Source organism: Neovison vison, chromosome 11, assembly GCF_020171115.1.
Source record: "Neovison vison isolate M4711 chromosome 11, ASM_NN_V1, whole genome shotgun sequence".
Classification (NCBI taxonomy): Eukaryota; Metazoa; Chordata; class Mammalia; order Carnivora; family Mustelidae; genus Neogale; species Neogale vison.
Window position 1 is genome coordinate 104,931,304 of NC_058101.1, and position 16,999 is coordinate 104,948,302.

General features: G+C 37.8%; 1 protein-coding gene and 1 pseudogene across 1 annotated transcript in view; one reads left to right on the top strand and one right to left on the bottom strand.

Annotated features, from left to right (window-relative positions):
- Window positions 1–906: 906 nt before the first annotated feature.
- Window positions 907–1,657, bottom strand: LOC122890276 (annotated as a pseudogene).
- Window positions 1,658–4,548: 2,891 nt separating this feature from the next.
- TACR3 (tachykinin receptor 3) overlaps window positions 4,549–16,999 on the top strand; it is a 77,302-nt gene continuing 64,851 nt past the window's right edge. The window contains exon 1 of the mRNA XM_044224371.1: window positions 4,549–5,096. Within this exon, the coding sequence (XP_044080306.1) occupies window positions 4,549–5,096 (548 nt within the window). The remainder of the gene's footprint in view (window positions 5,097–16,999) is intronic.

Sequence of the window (16,999 nt, forward strand, 5' to 3'; positions counted from 1 at the left end):
AGTTGTTAGCAAATTACTGGGGCACATTACCCATATGTATTCTAAGCAAAATATGGAGAACCAATTAAACGAGAGAAATGTGATCTATTATACAACTAAAATAGATAAACATTTCTTGGTCATTAGGAATAAATAACAAACATTCACATAAAGGAACATTATTTTTATTAATATTTATGTAGTCAAACCAAGATTTAATCACTATTATGTAAAACCTATTAACATTTCCTATGATACCATACTTGGCTTATTTCCAACAGCCTCATGCATTTGCAAAGGTTTTAAATGTGCTCAAACATATTCCCAAGGGTTTTTTCCTTACTGTATCATTCTCTTCATATTCTTTTGGTAATCTTTTTGAGTTAATTATTACTTTCATTTGAACATGATGAAATGTGTAAGGAGTCACTTCGAACATTGACACCACTATGAGCATGGTCTTTCCCTTTACTTGAACTCAGAATTAAGAATTCTGGTTCTTAGGGTTTTTTTGTTTTTTGTTTTTGTTTTTGTTTTTTCCTGGTCCAGTCCCAGAAGAAGTTTTCACTGTAGAAGTTATTTGCAGGCAGTCTTGTGCTTTCTAGCAGTAGTCTACAATCAGGCCCTAGCTTCTTTAGGACACTGCACAGGATCAATTTAAATTATGTATTAGGCTAAGAGGCATTCTCTCAAATGAGATTAAATGCATTTTATCTTTAGATCACCTACATGATATGTAAATATATATATATATATATATATATATATATATATATATATATATAAAACTTAAACACAATGCCTCTGCTCCAAATAAATCAAGGTCAAAATAAATGAAGAGCTCAAGATAACTTCAGGTCCATTTGTCTAAGTCCTTGCATTGTATGGATGAAAAGCAGCAGCCAGTTATGACAACAGGTGATGCATTCAAAGCAATAGCCAAATTCGTAAACATTTTTCCATTTCTAAACCATCCTTAGAGAAAATCATACATGGAGTCACACCATTCACAGAGGAGTCCAGCAGAACAACCATGCCATATGGATTTATGTCTTCCCCAGTAAAGAACTGGTAATTTTTTTTTAAAGATTTTATTTATTTATTTGACAGAGAGAGATTGCAAGTAGACAGAGAGGCAGGCAGAGAGAGAGAGAGAAGCAGACTCCCTGCTGAGCAGAGCGCCCGATGCGGGACTTGATTCCAGGACCCTGAGATCATGACCTGAGCCGAAGGCAGCGGCTTAATCCACTGAGCCACCCAGGCGCCCAGAACTGGTAATTTTTGAAAGTAGCTAGAATGTATTTGAATGAATGATTTGTTCCTCAGCTCCTGTCATAAAAGATTTTACTTTTTCTGGCCTCTGTTCTTTAAGTTTGCCTTTGATTGATTTCATGTAATCTTTGATGTACTACTTGTAGGCGCCTTTTGTGAAGCTGGTTTCCTGCAAGTGATGGTTCATGACAATAGCAACATTAGTGATTACTGTGCTTCCAGTACCTTTGCCCTCCGGGACTTCAGTGGAAGTATTTCCATCATCAGTAAATCATCAGTGTTACCCTCTTGTCCTCCTGATCATCTTCCCCTCTACTTCTAGGCACAACTCATCTCTGATCTCCCAAATCTTGTAGATGTTGGAGAACGTCTCATCATGGCTGAAGAAGTTCTGGTAGGTGATCATGAGGGCAGCAGGAGAAAGACCACTAAGGAGCTAATTTAGCCAGAGCCTAGAGCTCTGAGCTAGTGGTACAGCCTGAGCAGTGCTGGCAGGGAGGAGGAAGTGAACAGAAAAGTTACACTCCCAAATTTTAAATGTAAGAGTATAGGATCCTTCTCTAAGAATCACCTTCTGGTATGTTACCATTGCCTCTGCCCGTCCTCCTTTTCTCGGGAGTCCAAGGCTAAGACTTTGGAGTTCTTAGAGTAATAGAGAGAGGAATTAGGAAACCAGCAGAGTGAACTTGGATAAGGGCAAGATTTAGATTCTGGGGCTACAATGAGCAGATTACTCATCAAATTCTCTTAGGAAGAAGTCTAAGGAAGTTTCTTTCTTAGCCATTATCTTCTAAACCTTCCCATGTTTCAAAGCATAATCTTCTGATAAGTCTATTTTTTGGCACTGCATTTCATCCTTACAAAGAAATTTTTGTTAATTGAAGTAGAGTTGATACATAATATTACATTAATTTCAGGTGTACAACTTAGTGATTCCACAACTCTATGTATTATGCTATGGTCACCACAAGTGTGGCTACCATCTCTCACCATACGTCCTATTACAATACCAGTGACTACATTCCCTATGGTATACCTTTCATACCTGTGTGACTTACTCATTACATAACTGGAAGCCTTTATCTCCCATTCCCTTTCACCCATTTTGCCCGTCTTCCCTTTTCCCTACTCATAAACAACAACTTGCTCCTTATATTTATGGTTCTGTTTCTGCCCTTTTGTTGGTTTGTTTTGTTTTTTAGAGTCCACATATAAGTGAAATCATATCGTGTTTGTCTTCCTATGACTTATTTCACTTACTATAATATGCTCTAGGTCCATCTATATAGTCACAAATAGCAAGAACTCATTTTTTATGGCTGAATAATATTCCATTGTATATCTGTGTGTGCATGTGTGTGTATGTATTATATATTATATTATATTATATTATATTATACATGTTATAACTTCTTTATCCAATCTTCTATCAATGGATATTTTGGTTCCTTCCATATCTTGGTATTGTAAATAAAGCTGCAATAATTGGAAGGGTGCATATAACTTTTCCTTACAAAGAAATTCTTTAAGAGATGTTTACAGAATCCAGAATCCAGTGAACACAATATTCTCCTGTTCAGTTGCACATTCCCATTTTTCTCTGTACTTTCATATTCCACCATCCATAATACTTGCTTTAATGTCAAAAATAAAAAATAAAATAAAGAATAAAATTAAAAAAAAATAATGTCAGAATACTGCTAGACTGCAGGCTCAGTGAGAACAGGGTTCGTATCTGGTTTATTTCTGTAGTTTCACTGCTCCATCCCTAATACTTGGCACAGCTCCTAGAAGGAAATATATTTCAGTACTAATGGGAGGAACAACTGAAACAATGAATGAACAATAAATCCTCTACTAGGATACACAGAGATTCTCTCTGTGGAAGGCAGATCTAAAAGGAAAGCCATGACCTGGATCCTTCTCTTCCTCTGAAAGGAAAGAAGTCACTCGTTACACCCTTTTCACTGGGGGCCTGGGTGGCTCAGTAGGTTGAGCATCTGCCTTTGGCTCCAGTCGATAGAGTCCTGCATTGGGTTCCCTGCTCAGTGGGGAATCTGCCTCTCCCTCTGTCCACACCTCTACCCCACTCTCTCCCTCTCTTAAAAATAAATTTTAAATTTAAAAAAATTTAAATAAACCCTTTTCATTGTAAGTACTTCTAATTCTATCATTATCATATATATATGATATATATATATATATACACACACACATACATATATATGTATGTGTGTGTGTATATATATATATATAAAATTTCCACTCAGGGAAAAATCTGCATCTCAGGTTTCTGATTTACCCTCAGTGTATTATGACATTCCAACGTGAGCAGAATCCTTCAGGAGAAACCATAGTCTCTGTCCTGAGGAAGGCGAAGGAAACTGATTCCTGGTGACAGAGATTACAAGAGGACAAATGGGTATACTATGGAAGTGGGAGAAGAGAAGGGGTCTGAGAAGTGAGAACAGACACACAAGCAGAAAGTGAAGCGAAATTCCCAAGGCTAGTGACACCTACCAAATTGTGCGTCTAGCTGTACCCACAGCCTGCAGCAGGTACACCCACACACGCTCTTGGCAAATCTCCTGGGATCGAGCCTCCGCTTTAGGGGTGAGTGGTTTAAATTGGTTTAAAAAGGAAATGTCTGAGAGCAGGGACCTCAGCAAAATATCTTGAAGTTAAAAGAGGAAAAAACAATCTTGCCCAGATTTTATTGCAACTATGAAAGTGCGGCTTTTCTTGAGCGTCTCTACCTGCCACGCTCCGGCTGGGTGGATACAAGTAGCGAGCGAATGAATGAAATGCGAAGAGAGGGAAGGAGGGCAATCGTGGCCCACGAAAGGGTTCGTCAGCTCCGCAGCCCCCACAACGTCACCAGAGCAGGGGATTGAACGAGACTATAAAGCCCGCTGCCGCGCCTGAACCCCAGTGCTCCAGCCAGTGCCCGGGAGCTAGCGCAGGGGCAACCCCGGACGTCCCCGCTGGTGAGGGCTCTTAACACCGCGCTTCCCTCGTATCTCATCCATCTGCCTGCTTCAGTCGCAAAGTCCTCGGAGAGAAAGTGACTCCCCTGCTACCCATCACCTGCTGGCTCAAAGCATCTCATAACCAGCAAGGACAGCGGTAGCTTCTCTACCTTGCTTCCAGGCGGGGCTGAGGTCCGCCCATTAGCAAAGGGACCAGGCGGGACTGAGGTCCGACCGTTAGGAAAGGCAGAGAAGAACTTCGAGGGAGTCGGCTCCGGCTAGCTGGCGGCGGTGAAGTGGGGAGGTCCGGGGCTGCAGACTTGCGGCGATGGGCTCTCTCCCCGCAGCCGCGAACTGGACCGACGGTGCGGGCACCGCCAGCGCGAACGCCGGGAACCTGAGTGCTGCGCTCGCCGCAGGAGTGGCGGCAGGGGCGACTGAGACTGAGTGGCTGCACCTGCTAGTCCAAGCCGGCAACCTCTCCGCCTCCTCCTCCGAGCCGAGACTGCCCGCAGCCTCCCCGGAGCCTACGCGGCCCCGAGCCAACCTCACCAACCAGTTCGTGCAGCCGTCCTGGCGCATCGCCCTCTGGTCCCTTGCATACGGCGTGGTGGTGGCCGTGGCGGTCTTCGGGAATCTCATCGTCATCTGGATCATCCTGGCCCACAAGCGCATGAGGACTGTCACCAACTACTTCCTCGTGAACCTGGCTTTCTCTGACGCCTCCATGGCTGCCTTCAACACCTTAGTCAACTTCATCTATGCGCTTCACAGCGAGTGGTACTTCGGTGCCAACTACTGTCGCTTCCAGAACTTCTTTCCTATCACGGCAGTGTTCGCCAGCATCTACTCTATGACGGCCATTGCGGTGGACAGGTGAGGAGAGAATAGGGAGGAAGTGGGGAGAAGGGGGAGAGAAGGGGGAGAGAAGATCTGAGCGGTGGGATAAGTTCACCAAGTGACATGGTGACAAGATGGATTTGTTAAAAGGAAAGGGCCTGGAAAGAGTTCTTGGAGAAAGGAGGTCACTAACCCATGGATCCTCCTCCAACTGGCTGAACCAGTTTCTGTTTCTATGGCCTCCCCCACTCTCCACAACCCTTGGTCCCATTAAGGGCATTTAGAGGGATTGAGAAGACCAATGAGGGAGATGGGGAAAATGCATCATTCCCAGTAGGACAAACTCAGCTAGAAACAATACTAGCAGGTTTTCCCAAATGGCCTCAAACAATTGCTGCAAAATTTATGTTCTCTGTAAAACTATGGTTTGGTCTTCCTTCTGTTAGTCACTGTTCTGTCTGAGAAATGGACAATGAGTCACCCCCCCCCCACCTTTTCTCCTCTCTCTGGTCTGCTAGTCTTCATCCCCACCCACCCTATTCCCTATTCTTGTTGCAAGGCCAATACTCTCTTGTCCTCCCAGTCATGGAACACCCAGTAGAGGTAACAATGCCCCTCCAAAAGACCATTATATTCTGAAGTTGGGTTAGATTTCACTTTTAATAATCTAAGTAGGCTATGAGCTGGGTACATCTTGTTCCCGGAAGATTACATACAGCCGAATGTTTCAGATGATAGAGGGAAAACCCTAAATAACAAAACCCTAAATGACCTGAGAATTGCCATTTTATAGCTATTTAAGATAATTTTTAAGAATGTTCCCGCATCTATAGTGGGGATTCTGAAATTCTTAAGCAATTAAAAGAAGCCTGATAGACCTCCAATATTTGTTCCCATATTTAAGTTTTTAAAATTTCTGTTTGCACCTACTTTCTCTTATTGAACATTATGAAATATGCATACTTGTATTAAGACAATGGTAACCCCCCACTTATAATTGAAAGCTGGTTACACTTTAATCAATATTATTCTAAAAACCAACAACACTGGTTCATTCATCTCTGTTCTGTGACCTGCAGGCAGCTGCATAGGGGACAGAGGAGGGAGAATGTAATTTTAAGTTCAAGTCTCAATGTTCTTTTTTTAAAATATTTTATTTATTTACTTGACAGATCACAAGTAGGCAGAGAGGCAGGCAGAAAGAGAGAGGGGAGGAATCAGGCTCCATGCTGAGCAGAGAGCCCTGATGCGGGGCTTGATCCCAGGACCCTGAGATCATGACCTGAGCCGAAGGCAGAGGCTTTAACCCACTGAGCCACCCAGGCGACCTTCAAGTCTCAATGTTCTTAACCGTAAAATGAAAAGAGCACTTTTTTCGGTATTAACAAAATAAAATGAGACTTAATATTCTTACTACATTAAGACACCATTAAGAAATAAAATAAGAAAAAACAAGTTCTTTCTGTAAATCCATCCTCTGTATTTACTATTTTGAAATAGCACAAAGATATTGAAAACATAAATCTGTAAGAACTACAGTCACATGCTAGACTCAAAGGATTAAATTGAAGGAGCAGTGGTTAGTAGCCACTAACTAGGATAAATAAGCACAAAATCACATTTTTAAAAAGGCTCTGAAACTGTTAATCTTCCCTTTATCTATGATCTTCCATGTGTATCTAACCCCTTCACTTTTGTAGGGACAGCAGTGAGTACAAAGAAGGAACAAAATCAACTCCAACTGAGGAATAGAGGAAACTGCCTCTAATCTTGCTCCAAGATAGAAACAAATGTTCCTTTAGTTTGAGCATCTTCCCTATTTTTTTTTGTTTCCTTTTCTTTTTTTTTTAATTACTTGTAAACATGTGATTTTTTAAATGGGATCAGCAGGGGAAATAGCATATCATGTTATAAAATTCTCACAGCTTCTTGAAATAGTAATAATTCCTTATAAGGTTTAGTGAAAATTTAGTGTGTGTGAAATTGGTTTTTCAATTCTGATGAGCGAAAAGGGTTATTTTTCCAGTTATTTTCTGCCAACAGTTAGACAAAATCTGAAGTGGTCTTGGAGTTATTTTAATTGATACAGTAAGACTTGACTCAATATTCAACCCAGATGATGAATGGGATGAGGTTAGCCTAAGAGTATTTGCTCTCTCTCTGCTTTATTTACAAAATAGTAACTAAAACTATGTTTAGGGAAATATTACCTCTAGGAAATTTACTGTTAATCTTTGGCTCTTTCTATAATTTGTAGTTGTCATCCAAAGATCTGAAAATGTCCCATTTTGGGAAGCCTGGATGGCTCAGTCAGTTAAGCTGCTGCCTTCGGCTCAGGGCATGATTCCAGGGTCCTGGGCTCAAGTCCCACACAGGTCTTCTTGCATGGCAGGGAGGCAGGGAGACTGCTTCTCTCTCCACCTCTGCCTGCCTCTCTGCCTGCTTGTGGCTTTAACCCACTGAGTCTCTCTTTCTCTCTCACTCTCTAACACATAAATAAATAAATAAAATCGTAAAAAAAAATTTTTTAAATGTCCCATTATATCTACTAAAACTACTGCTGTAGTGAGCTGTGAACATTCTGTTAAAATTATGGGGCAAAGTCTTATAAAATTAATTAGGTGCACATAGTGAAAGCAATATATATATATACACTAATTGAATGGGTGAAACATATGATCATCATAGCATAAGATATAATCCCAAGTGGCTCTTCTATAACTAGCAGAACTCTGGTTGATACCAAGGTTACATTCACGGTAATGGGAAAAACTATGTTGAAAATGAGTTTGCAGCATATTTAACAGACCTAGTGTAAAGACAAAATCTTAAAACATAACACATTTACCACACTAATTAGAAGATACAGTACTAATATAAAAAGAACAAAAAACATAAACTTTCTGTTTAGAAAAAAAAAAGTTTAACAAGTATAAAATTATGGGCTGCTTACATTCCATATCTCCATTTTTTGACCTGCTGTTTGTTCCTCAAGCTACTCAAATCTGAATTTGTCTCCCAACACCCTCTTTGAAGATAAGTTGTGAAACCCAGTGGGCATTTCACTTCCTTGATTTTTCAGTAGCATTTCTACCAGGTGCCTCAATGCTTCTTGTCTTCTAACTTTCCATGTACCCATGGTCTGTCTTCCATGCTTATATTTCTCATTCTCTGCCTCTTTATAGTGGTTAAATACATAGGTTCCTGAATGCTAAATCCCTGGCCTGAGTTTGTCCTAACTTTGTTCTCTCTCCCCAAGTAAGTTCATGGCCTTATTTTTCACTTTTGAATAAAGAACCCCCATTTTTTTTCTATCATCTAATTGGTTTTCTTCTGGATTGTAAAGATACATAATAATCTGCGCAATTATAGGCAAATATAAACGAATGAAAAATTAAGACTGGAGAAAATACAAACAAAATTACAGTGAAGTTATAGCATAGAGATTCCCAAAGTTAGAGTTCTAATCATTAAATGAAAGTTGAACTTCAGATATATCTGTGACTCTTGATATACCTGCAAAAAAATACAATTAGTAATAGAGTATACACTGTCCATAAAAGCAATACATACACATTCTTTAAGAGGTAAGGAATTTCTAGTATTGAGTTTTAAGAATTTTTTCATATGGGTAATAGTGGGGTTACTGTCCTCAAACCCAACTGTCACAAATGCAAAAGCTGGTCTCCTACAGGTGTTTGTTAAGTGTTCTTCTGGGTGAGCTAAAGGCAGGTGCCAAAGCAGCATTCAGTGAATGAAGTCCTCAGGGTACCAATTCTCTAGTTGAACAGTTTCCAGATGTTCAGGTTTGATGCATTGAAGAAACTACAAGAAGGAATAAAGTGCATTTCCCCCAGGAGTATTTTTCTCACCTAAACTTTGGATATAGCTTGAGAAGCAGATAACTCAAAGTTGTGAAGTTAGGGCTAAAGCTCTCCAAATCATCTTCCTTCCAGCTCCCAATCTCTGATCCTTATCTATCCTCTATACCAGTCTTTTATTCCAATGTATTATTTCACTCATTCATTTTGAGAGGCGCATATGCACAGTGCAAAAAATAAAAAGTATAAATGTAAGAAAGTTAAATTTATGTATGCTTATCCTACTCCCCAAATATAGCCAACCTATGATCTTCATATTCACATTTCAATTCTCATCTGTGATATATTTATAAAATCTCACATATATGTATGATATATATACACACATACTCTGGTGCATAGTACTTTATATACATGCATAAACACAGATGTCCTTTTAATTACTATAGTGTCACATTATTGTCATTTTTAATTTAATAAACTGTTCTTAAACTTTTATTGAAAAAATTATAAATATTGGATATTATTTACTGTAACTCAAGTGAACCAATCTCTGTCCCAGGCACTCCTATGTTCCTTTGAGTCCCTGAATATATGGTGCTTTATTTTTGCCACAAAGTCTTTGAACACAGTTTACCATTTCAAATTCCCTTCTGCCATCTCCTCATTAGTTACATTTACTTACTCTCCTTTTAAATAATAGCTAAAATGTCACATTCACCAGGAAACCTTCCATGAGCCTCCCAATTTAATTAGATGTCTCTTTATAGACATCTCAGCACATGTCAGTCATGGCAGCTTTCATATATTAAATTTCATATTTATTTTTAAGAATATTTGATTAATAATTTCCTCTAATAGACTTGTAAACACCATGAAGACAGGTTCAATTTTGACCTTAGTGCTTTTTGTATCCTTACGTTTATCACAGTGGTTTGCACAGGGTAAGCACAGACTCCAGACTGCTGAATAAATGAATCATAAGAGTAATTAAGCAACTGAAAATCAAAGTTCATTCAATCTCATTATAAAGGAGATTCAACTCCATCTATTAAAATTGGCAGAGATTGGTAGGTATATAATGAACAGGGCATTTTTTACATATAGTTTTAGATTGAGCCATATGCAATTGTCATTTTTTACAGTTTTTTTTAATTGTATTTATTTATTTGGGAGGGCCAGGAGCACAGAGGGAGAAGCATACTCCCCACTGAGCAGGGGTGGGATGGGGAGATTAGAAGTGATGAAGAGGACTACTGATGAACTATTATCAGACCTCCCTAGGGACTCTGAAATCATTGGAGACTGGCAAGAGGTGGTTTGCAAGTAAAGGTTACTAAGAAAATGTGGATATTTATGTTAATGTTACCATATTTATACATGTGTGCCTGGAAACTCCAGAGGACTGATGTTATATGCAAACATGTGACTTTTAAATCTCATTTTGGTCTCATAGGTGCCTCATCATTTATTTGATCATTTTTGGGAGGGTGGATTTTTAATGTTTCCAGTTCTTTGAATTTTGGTTTGAAAAATATCCTTCAGGGTCACATAATGCAGCTGTCGGTTAAAGGTCTGACTCTTGATTTCAGCTCAGATCATGATGTTAGAGTCCTGAGGTTGAGCCCTGTGATGGGTTCCTACTTAGGATTTTCTTTCTCCCTCTCTCTCTGCCCCTCCCCTGCTCTCTCCTCTGCAGCCCCCCCCCCCAAAAAAAGAAAGAAAGAAAGAAAAAAGAGGGAGAGAAAAGAAAAAATATCCTGAATATATTGGCAAATTGAACTTCTGAAAGATTTTGACAAAATATATCCAACTATTAGGCTAAACCATATAAAATATTGACATTTTAAACTATAAAAAAATGGAGGGATGCATGGATGACTCAGTCGGTTAAGCATCTGCCTTCAGCTCAGGTCATGATCCTGGTGTCCTGGGATTGAGCCCCACATCCAGCTCCCTAGGAAAAAAAGAAAAGAAAAAGTAGTGCCATCACATTGGTAGAGAGCATGACAGTTTCTCTGGGGAAGGAAGCCATGTCTTTCTCCAGATTGTTGTTGGGGGCATGTTATATCCAAATCTGCGGAACTCCTAAGTTACAAACTTTAACCTCTGCTGAAATTTTTGTGATGTCTATTTGTGTTGAAAGAGAATTTAGGGGGCACCTGGGTGGCTCAGTGGGTTAAAGCCTGTGCCTTCAGCTCAGGTCATGATCCCAGAGTCCTGGGATCGAGTCTTGCATAGGGCTCTCTGCTCAGCAGGGAGCCTGCTTCCCCCCCACCAACCCCGCCTGCCTCTCTGTCTACTTGTGATCTGTCAAATAAATAAAATCTTAAAAAAAAGAAAGAATAAATGAAACAAGATGGGATTGGGAAGGAGACAAACCATAAGTGACTTAATCTCACAAAACAAACTGAGGGTGGGGGGGGTTATGGACATTGGGGAGGGTATGTGCTATGGTGAGTGCTGTGAAGTGTGTAAACCTAGCAATTCACATACCTGCACCCAAGGGGATAAAAATATATTATATGTTTATAAAAAAGAAAAGAAAAGAGAATTTAGAAGAATGATCTTGTTCCTAATCTTTGTTCCATTAGCAATTTCTTAATGACCAACATTCCTTCATCTTCTACTTGTAAATATCTCTCCTTGGGGCTCAGCCATAAATGTTATGTCCAGGATGGGGAATTGTCCATACCTCCTCTTCTCCATGCCTCATCACTCTGAGCATAAATCATTTTTATTGAGGCTTGCTCACTGGTACATTAAATAAATGCTGCAAAATAGACAGTTGGGGTTTGCAGCCATACCATTTCATTAGACACAGTCAGAGTGTGAATCCCATTTTAAATTCAGCAGGATCTCTAACACATGAGGGATTTTTAGACTATGGATTTAACAATCTGATATAATTCCATATATGCAACAAGGTTGATTTGCTCTGAATGGTGAGACTTTGGGGAATTTTGTTTTGTGCTTTTTAAATTATCTACAACAACATGCACTTATTTTATATGAAATGAATTATTAATTAATTAAAGTTCTATAGATAGTGACGAAGGCTACACAACAATGTGAATGTACATAATGCCTGAACTGTACACTTAAAAATAGTTAAAATGGTAAATTTTATGTACGTTTTACCACAGTACAAATTTTTAAAATATTAATAAAGTAAATATTTTTTAAAGAATCAATAGTGACTTAGATATATGCCAAAGAGCTGGGACTCCAGAACAGAATAACCTGAATAAACTTTGTATAGACATTCTTGTGGTAGATGTCTTATGGTAACATTTTAAAACACATTTTCTAGGCTAAATTCAAATTTATGAAGAAATCTCTGGCAAGAGAGTACTGTTAACCGTATAATACATTATTTTATAGGCTCTGAAATCTTTTTCCAGGAGTTGCATAATAGTATCTCAGATGTGTGGGATAATATAAAAGCCTGGCTAAAGGTACAAGGATAAACTTAGTTTGGTATGTGATATAGGTTTTAAATATTTGCTTAAATCCCCCATTTTGAGCTTTCATTATCACTTACGAGATTTTCTTTTCTTCCTGTCTGCCCAAGTATCAAGCTTATTTAAAATTCTCTTTTATGCATACCTATAATTAAGGGAAATATGTATTTGATTGCTTGGGGGGGAGAGAAGGTAGTATCATTTATTTTATTTTGTTTTATTTTATTTTAAAACATTAAAAAATTTAATTAAAAAATGTTTAAATTCCAGCACAGTTTACAAGCAGTGTTATATTAGTTTCAGGTGTATAGTGTAGTGACTCAGCACTTCCATACAACACCCAGAGCTCATCATGACAAGTGCACTCCTTAATCCCCATTGCCTATTTCACCCATCTCCTGACACATCCTCCAAGATAGTATTATTTTAAACCCACATTTAAGATCATAGACTAAATAGTAAAAGGATAGGAAGGAATGGGAAAGTGAATTGAGGGAAGTCAAAAATCATTAAACAAGTCTGTGATTATGTCACTAACCAAGAGTGGTCCTAGTTTTATCCTGGAGCTGGTTTATACTGATGAGGGAATCAACTACACACATTTCTTCCCAACTCTGCATTTAGTGATGTTATTTTGGTAGCCTGAAATTATGGTAAGAGTTTACACCACGAAAATCTGTAAACACTAGAAATCAGAAGTTTTGTTTTCTGTTTGATTCCCCCCCTCCCCCCGGAGTGCCTATAGTTAAACATTAACCAGCACACAATTCATTATACTTGTAGTCACTTAACACGTATTTCATGAGTACCTTCTAAGTACTAAACATTGTATAGGTATGGTACAATTGGGATAAACAATGTAGATATGGCTCATAGACTAAACAAAACCAATTAATATCTAGCTGAACCCCTCAGCTGTATTCCAGAATCTTAAATCCAACAACTTATTCTACATTACCATTGAGATGTCTAACAAGCATCTCAAACTTTACTGAGATTGAGGTGTCTCCAGACTTTACTGAGTTCCTGACTTTCCTCCAAACTTGCTCCTCCTGCAGTCTTCTGAGGTCAAAATCTGAGCCTCAGGTCAAAACTCTTAGACATATTCTTAACTCATCTCTTCTTTCATATTCTATATCCAATCCATCAACAAATCTAACACCCCTATTTTCAGAATACGTGTAAAATCTAATCACTTCTTAAGATGTCTACTGTTGTCTCCCTAGTCTTGGTCAATTCATTTCTCTCCTGTTTTCCTACTCCTACTCTTGCTTCTTTTTGGTTCGTTCTAAAAGAAACCACCAGAGTGATCCTGTTAATAATGAATCTGATCATTTTCCCCTGAGCAAAGTATCCAATAGTTCTCCAGTTCTCTCAGGATAGAAATCAAAGTTTTTATAATGGTCTACAAGAATTTGTAGTAACTGGTCCTTTGTTACTCTCTGTTCTTATCTCCTGCTACTCACCACTCCACCACTCTGCTCCACCATCATTAGTCTCTTCTGTTTCAGCAATATACTAGTCATATTTCCACTTCAGGATCTTACATGCTATTTTAAAGATGCTTTCTCCAGATAGCTGCATTGTTCATTCCATGTACTACTTCTTAAAATTGCTTTATTCTTTATCAAATGTATCACCTTCTGAAATACTATGTAATTCATTAATCTTTATTCCTTATTGTTTTTTGTCTGTCTGTCCTACTGGGTTATAAGTTCCCTGAGGACCAGACTAGACCTGTATTTCAATTAAATGAATGAACAATAAAGTTCATGATAACTATAAAAACACATAATAGGGAAAGCACATGTAGAGTTTAGAACAGAAAAAGAAATTATAGAAGCATCTTTAAAGTTCATTGTACAGAGGAATAGAAAATATCTCCTAATAAATTGACTATGGGTAGTTAATATTTAAATAAAAATAAAACATCTTAAATACCTACACAGTCTAGTGCATGATTATAGTATCCACTGGAATTACATATAAAGAAAAAGACTTGGAGATTTTCAAAGCATAAGGAACAATTTTGAAGAAGAAAAAAATACTCATAAGATTGAGTGTTTATGTTGAATAAGTACTATTAATTACAATTCAGAATTCCCAGATGAATAAACCTCTTAAGTTTAAAAGATGGTACAGTATCATGTGTACTGATTTTTATGCCTTCAAGTTGAATGGATATATGTAGGTAGTTTTTTCCAATTAGCTAACTACATGGTATAAAATATATTCAAAATTCCTAAACTATGGATCATGTTTTCAATAGCTTAAAATATTTCACTTCTTAAATCAAAATATTTTTGATATCTCTTCGACAAAGACTTACATAATCTTAATTTCATGTTAAAGGATATAATATTTCAGAATCAAATAAAATGAAGATAATCCAATATTTTTAAATAATAGATTAAAATATCTTTCCTATACAAGATATTACTGGCAATCCTCATTCACCAGTCATAGAACCATTGCTGATAAATATCTTTAATGAACAGCAATGACATCTGCTTAGAGACATATAAAATGATACCAATTTTATAGCTTAGCCCCTCACAAACGGAACACGTATGCTAAAGACTAAATAAATAGATGAATGAATATTTGTATGAACAGATAGCCAATTTTATACATGCACTTCTCACTTTGCACAAATTTCAGTTACCAGATTTAGTCCTCTCAAGAACATAGCTATAATTTTAGTTACTGAATCATATTAACTGTAATGTGGTGGTGAGATATGAGGAAAGGGCATGTGTTCTCGAGTCCTATGATTAGGTCCAGTCATTTTGTGAGCATATGCTTCTGGCCTGTGAACTTCTTAAGTGTTCTTCTTTTTTTTTCTTCCTCCTTAGATGACACAGGATGGCTAAAGTGGGCTAAGTGGAATACTTCCAAACTACTTTGAAGGCTATCTGGGGCAGATTTGGCTATAAACTTCCCCTGGGACAGTTAGACTCTAATAATTATCTTTCCCTGATTGACTTATTTCACTTAGCATAATACCCTTTAGTTCCATCCACGCCATTGCAAATGGCAAGATTTCGGGGGGTTTTGATGGCTACATAGTATTCCACTGTATATATGTACCACATCTTCTTTATCCATTCAACTCTTGATGAACATCTAGGCTCTTTCCATAGTTTGCTTATTGTGGACATTACTGCTATAAACATTCAAGTGCACGTGCCCCTTCGGATGACTATGTTTGTATCTTTGGGGTAAATACCCAGTAATGCAATTGTTGGGTTGCAAGGTAGCTCTGTTTTCAATTTTTTGAGGAACCTCCATACTGTTTTACAGAGTGGTTGCACCAGCTTGCATTCCCACCAACAGTGTAGGAGGGTTCCCCTTTCTCCACCTCGCCAACATCTGTCGTTTCCTGACTTGTTAATTTTAGCCATTTTGCTGGTTTGAGGTGGTATCTCATTGAGGTTTTCATTTGTATTTCCCTGATGCTGAGTGATGCTGAGCACTGTTTCATGTGTCTGTTGGCCGTTTGGATTTTGACAGAAATTTTTAAAGGTCTCAGAGAATTTGTCATTTTTCTCATTGATTATTAAGACCATTTTGCACTGTTTCAACTTGCATGGTAATTTTGATGTTCTCATACTACTTTGCAAAGTGAGACCAGCTGGCATGTCAAGTATCACAATCTAATTGCCTAAGTTTGGTAATAAATAAATACTTTTGTCTCAGGCATTTGCACACTATTTAGATAGCACATATAGACCATTCTATTTACTAAACATAATTATTATATTATTCAAGAATAAATCTTGCCACTTGCAGTGACCTGGATGGAGTTAGAGTATAATGCTAAACCAAATAAGTCAGTCAGAGAAAGACAAATACCATATGATTTCACTCATATGTGGAACTTAAGAAACAAAACAAATAAGTGAAGGGGGAAAATAGAGAATCAGGGGGCAAACCAAGAAACAGACTCTTAACTATAGAGAACAAACTGACAGTTACCAGAGGGGGGGTGGTGAGTGAAACAGATGATGGGGTTAAGGAGGGCACTTGTGATGAACACAGGGTCATGTATGGAAGTGTTGAATCACTATATTTGTATACCTGAAACTAATATTACATTGTATGTTAACTAACTGGAATTTAAATAAAAACTAAAAAAGTACCTTTGTCAGAGATACAAATTATATAGTTGTGCAACTAAGTACTGAAAAGAAAATGGTAGAAATGAAATACTTAGTAGGAAAGACAACCCAGAGAAATAAGAATAGCTGAATACCAGAAACTATTAATATATGATGTCAAAAATAAACAAATCATCATCTAAATGGATTTTGAAATGCATCCAAGATAACTCAATACACATTTCTAACAGAATTCTTGGTGAATTACAATATATGGTACTTTCTTAACATGATAAACAAATATTTATCTCCAAATGCAATATGTGAGAACTATAAGAAATAAACTTTACACACACACATGCACATACATGCCTGCACATACATAAAGAAACGAAAAAATGAAATAGTATAAATGTATCCACTGTCTTAAGGCTCTATTCTAGTAAAACCACAGTGGAAGTTGAATAGAATCTCTTTAATAAAACACTCCTTCCTTGTTCTTCATCAGGCACTCCCAGTATCAGGAAAGAATCTAATTTATACCATGGTCTTTG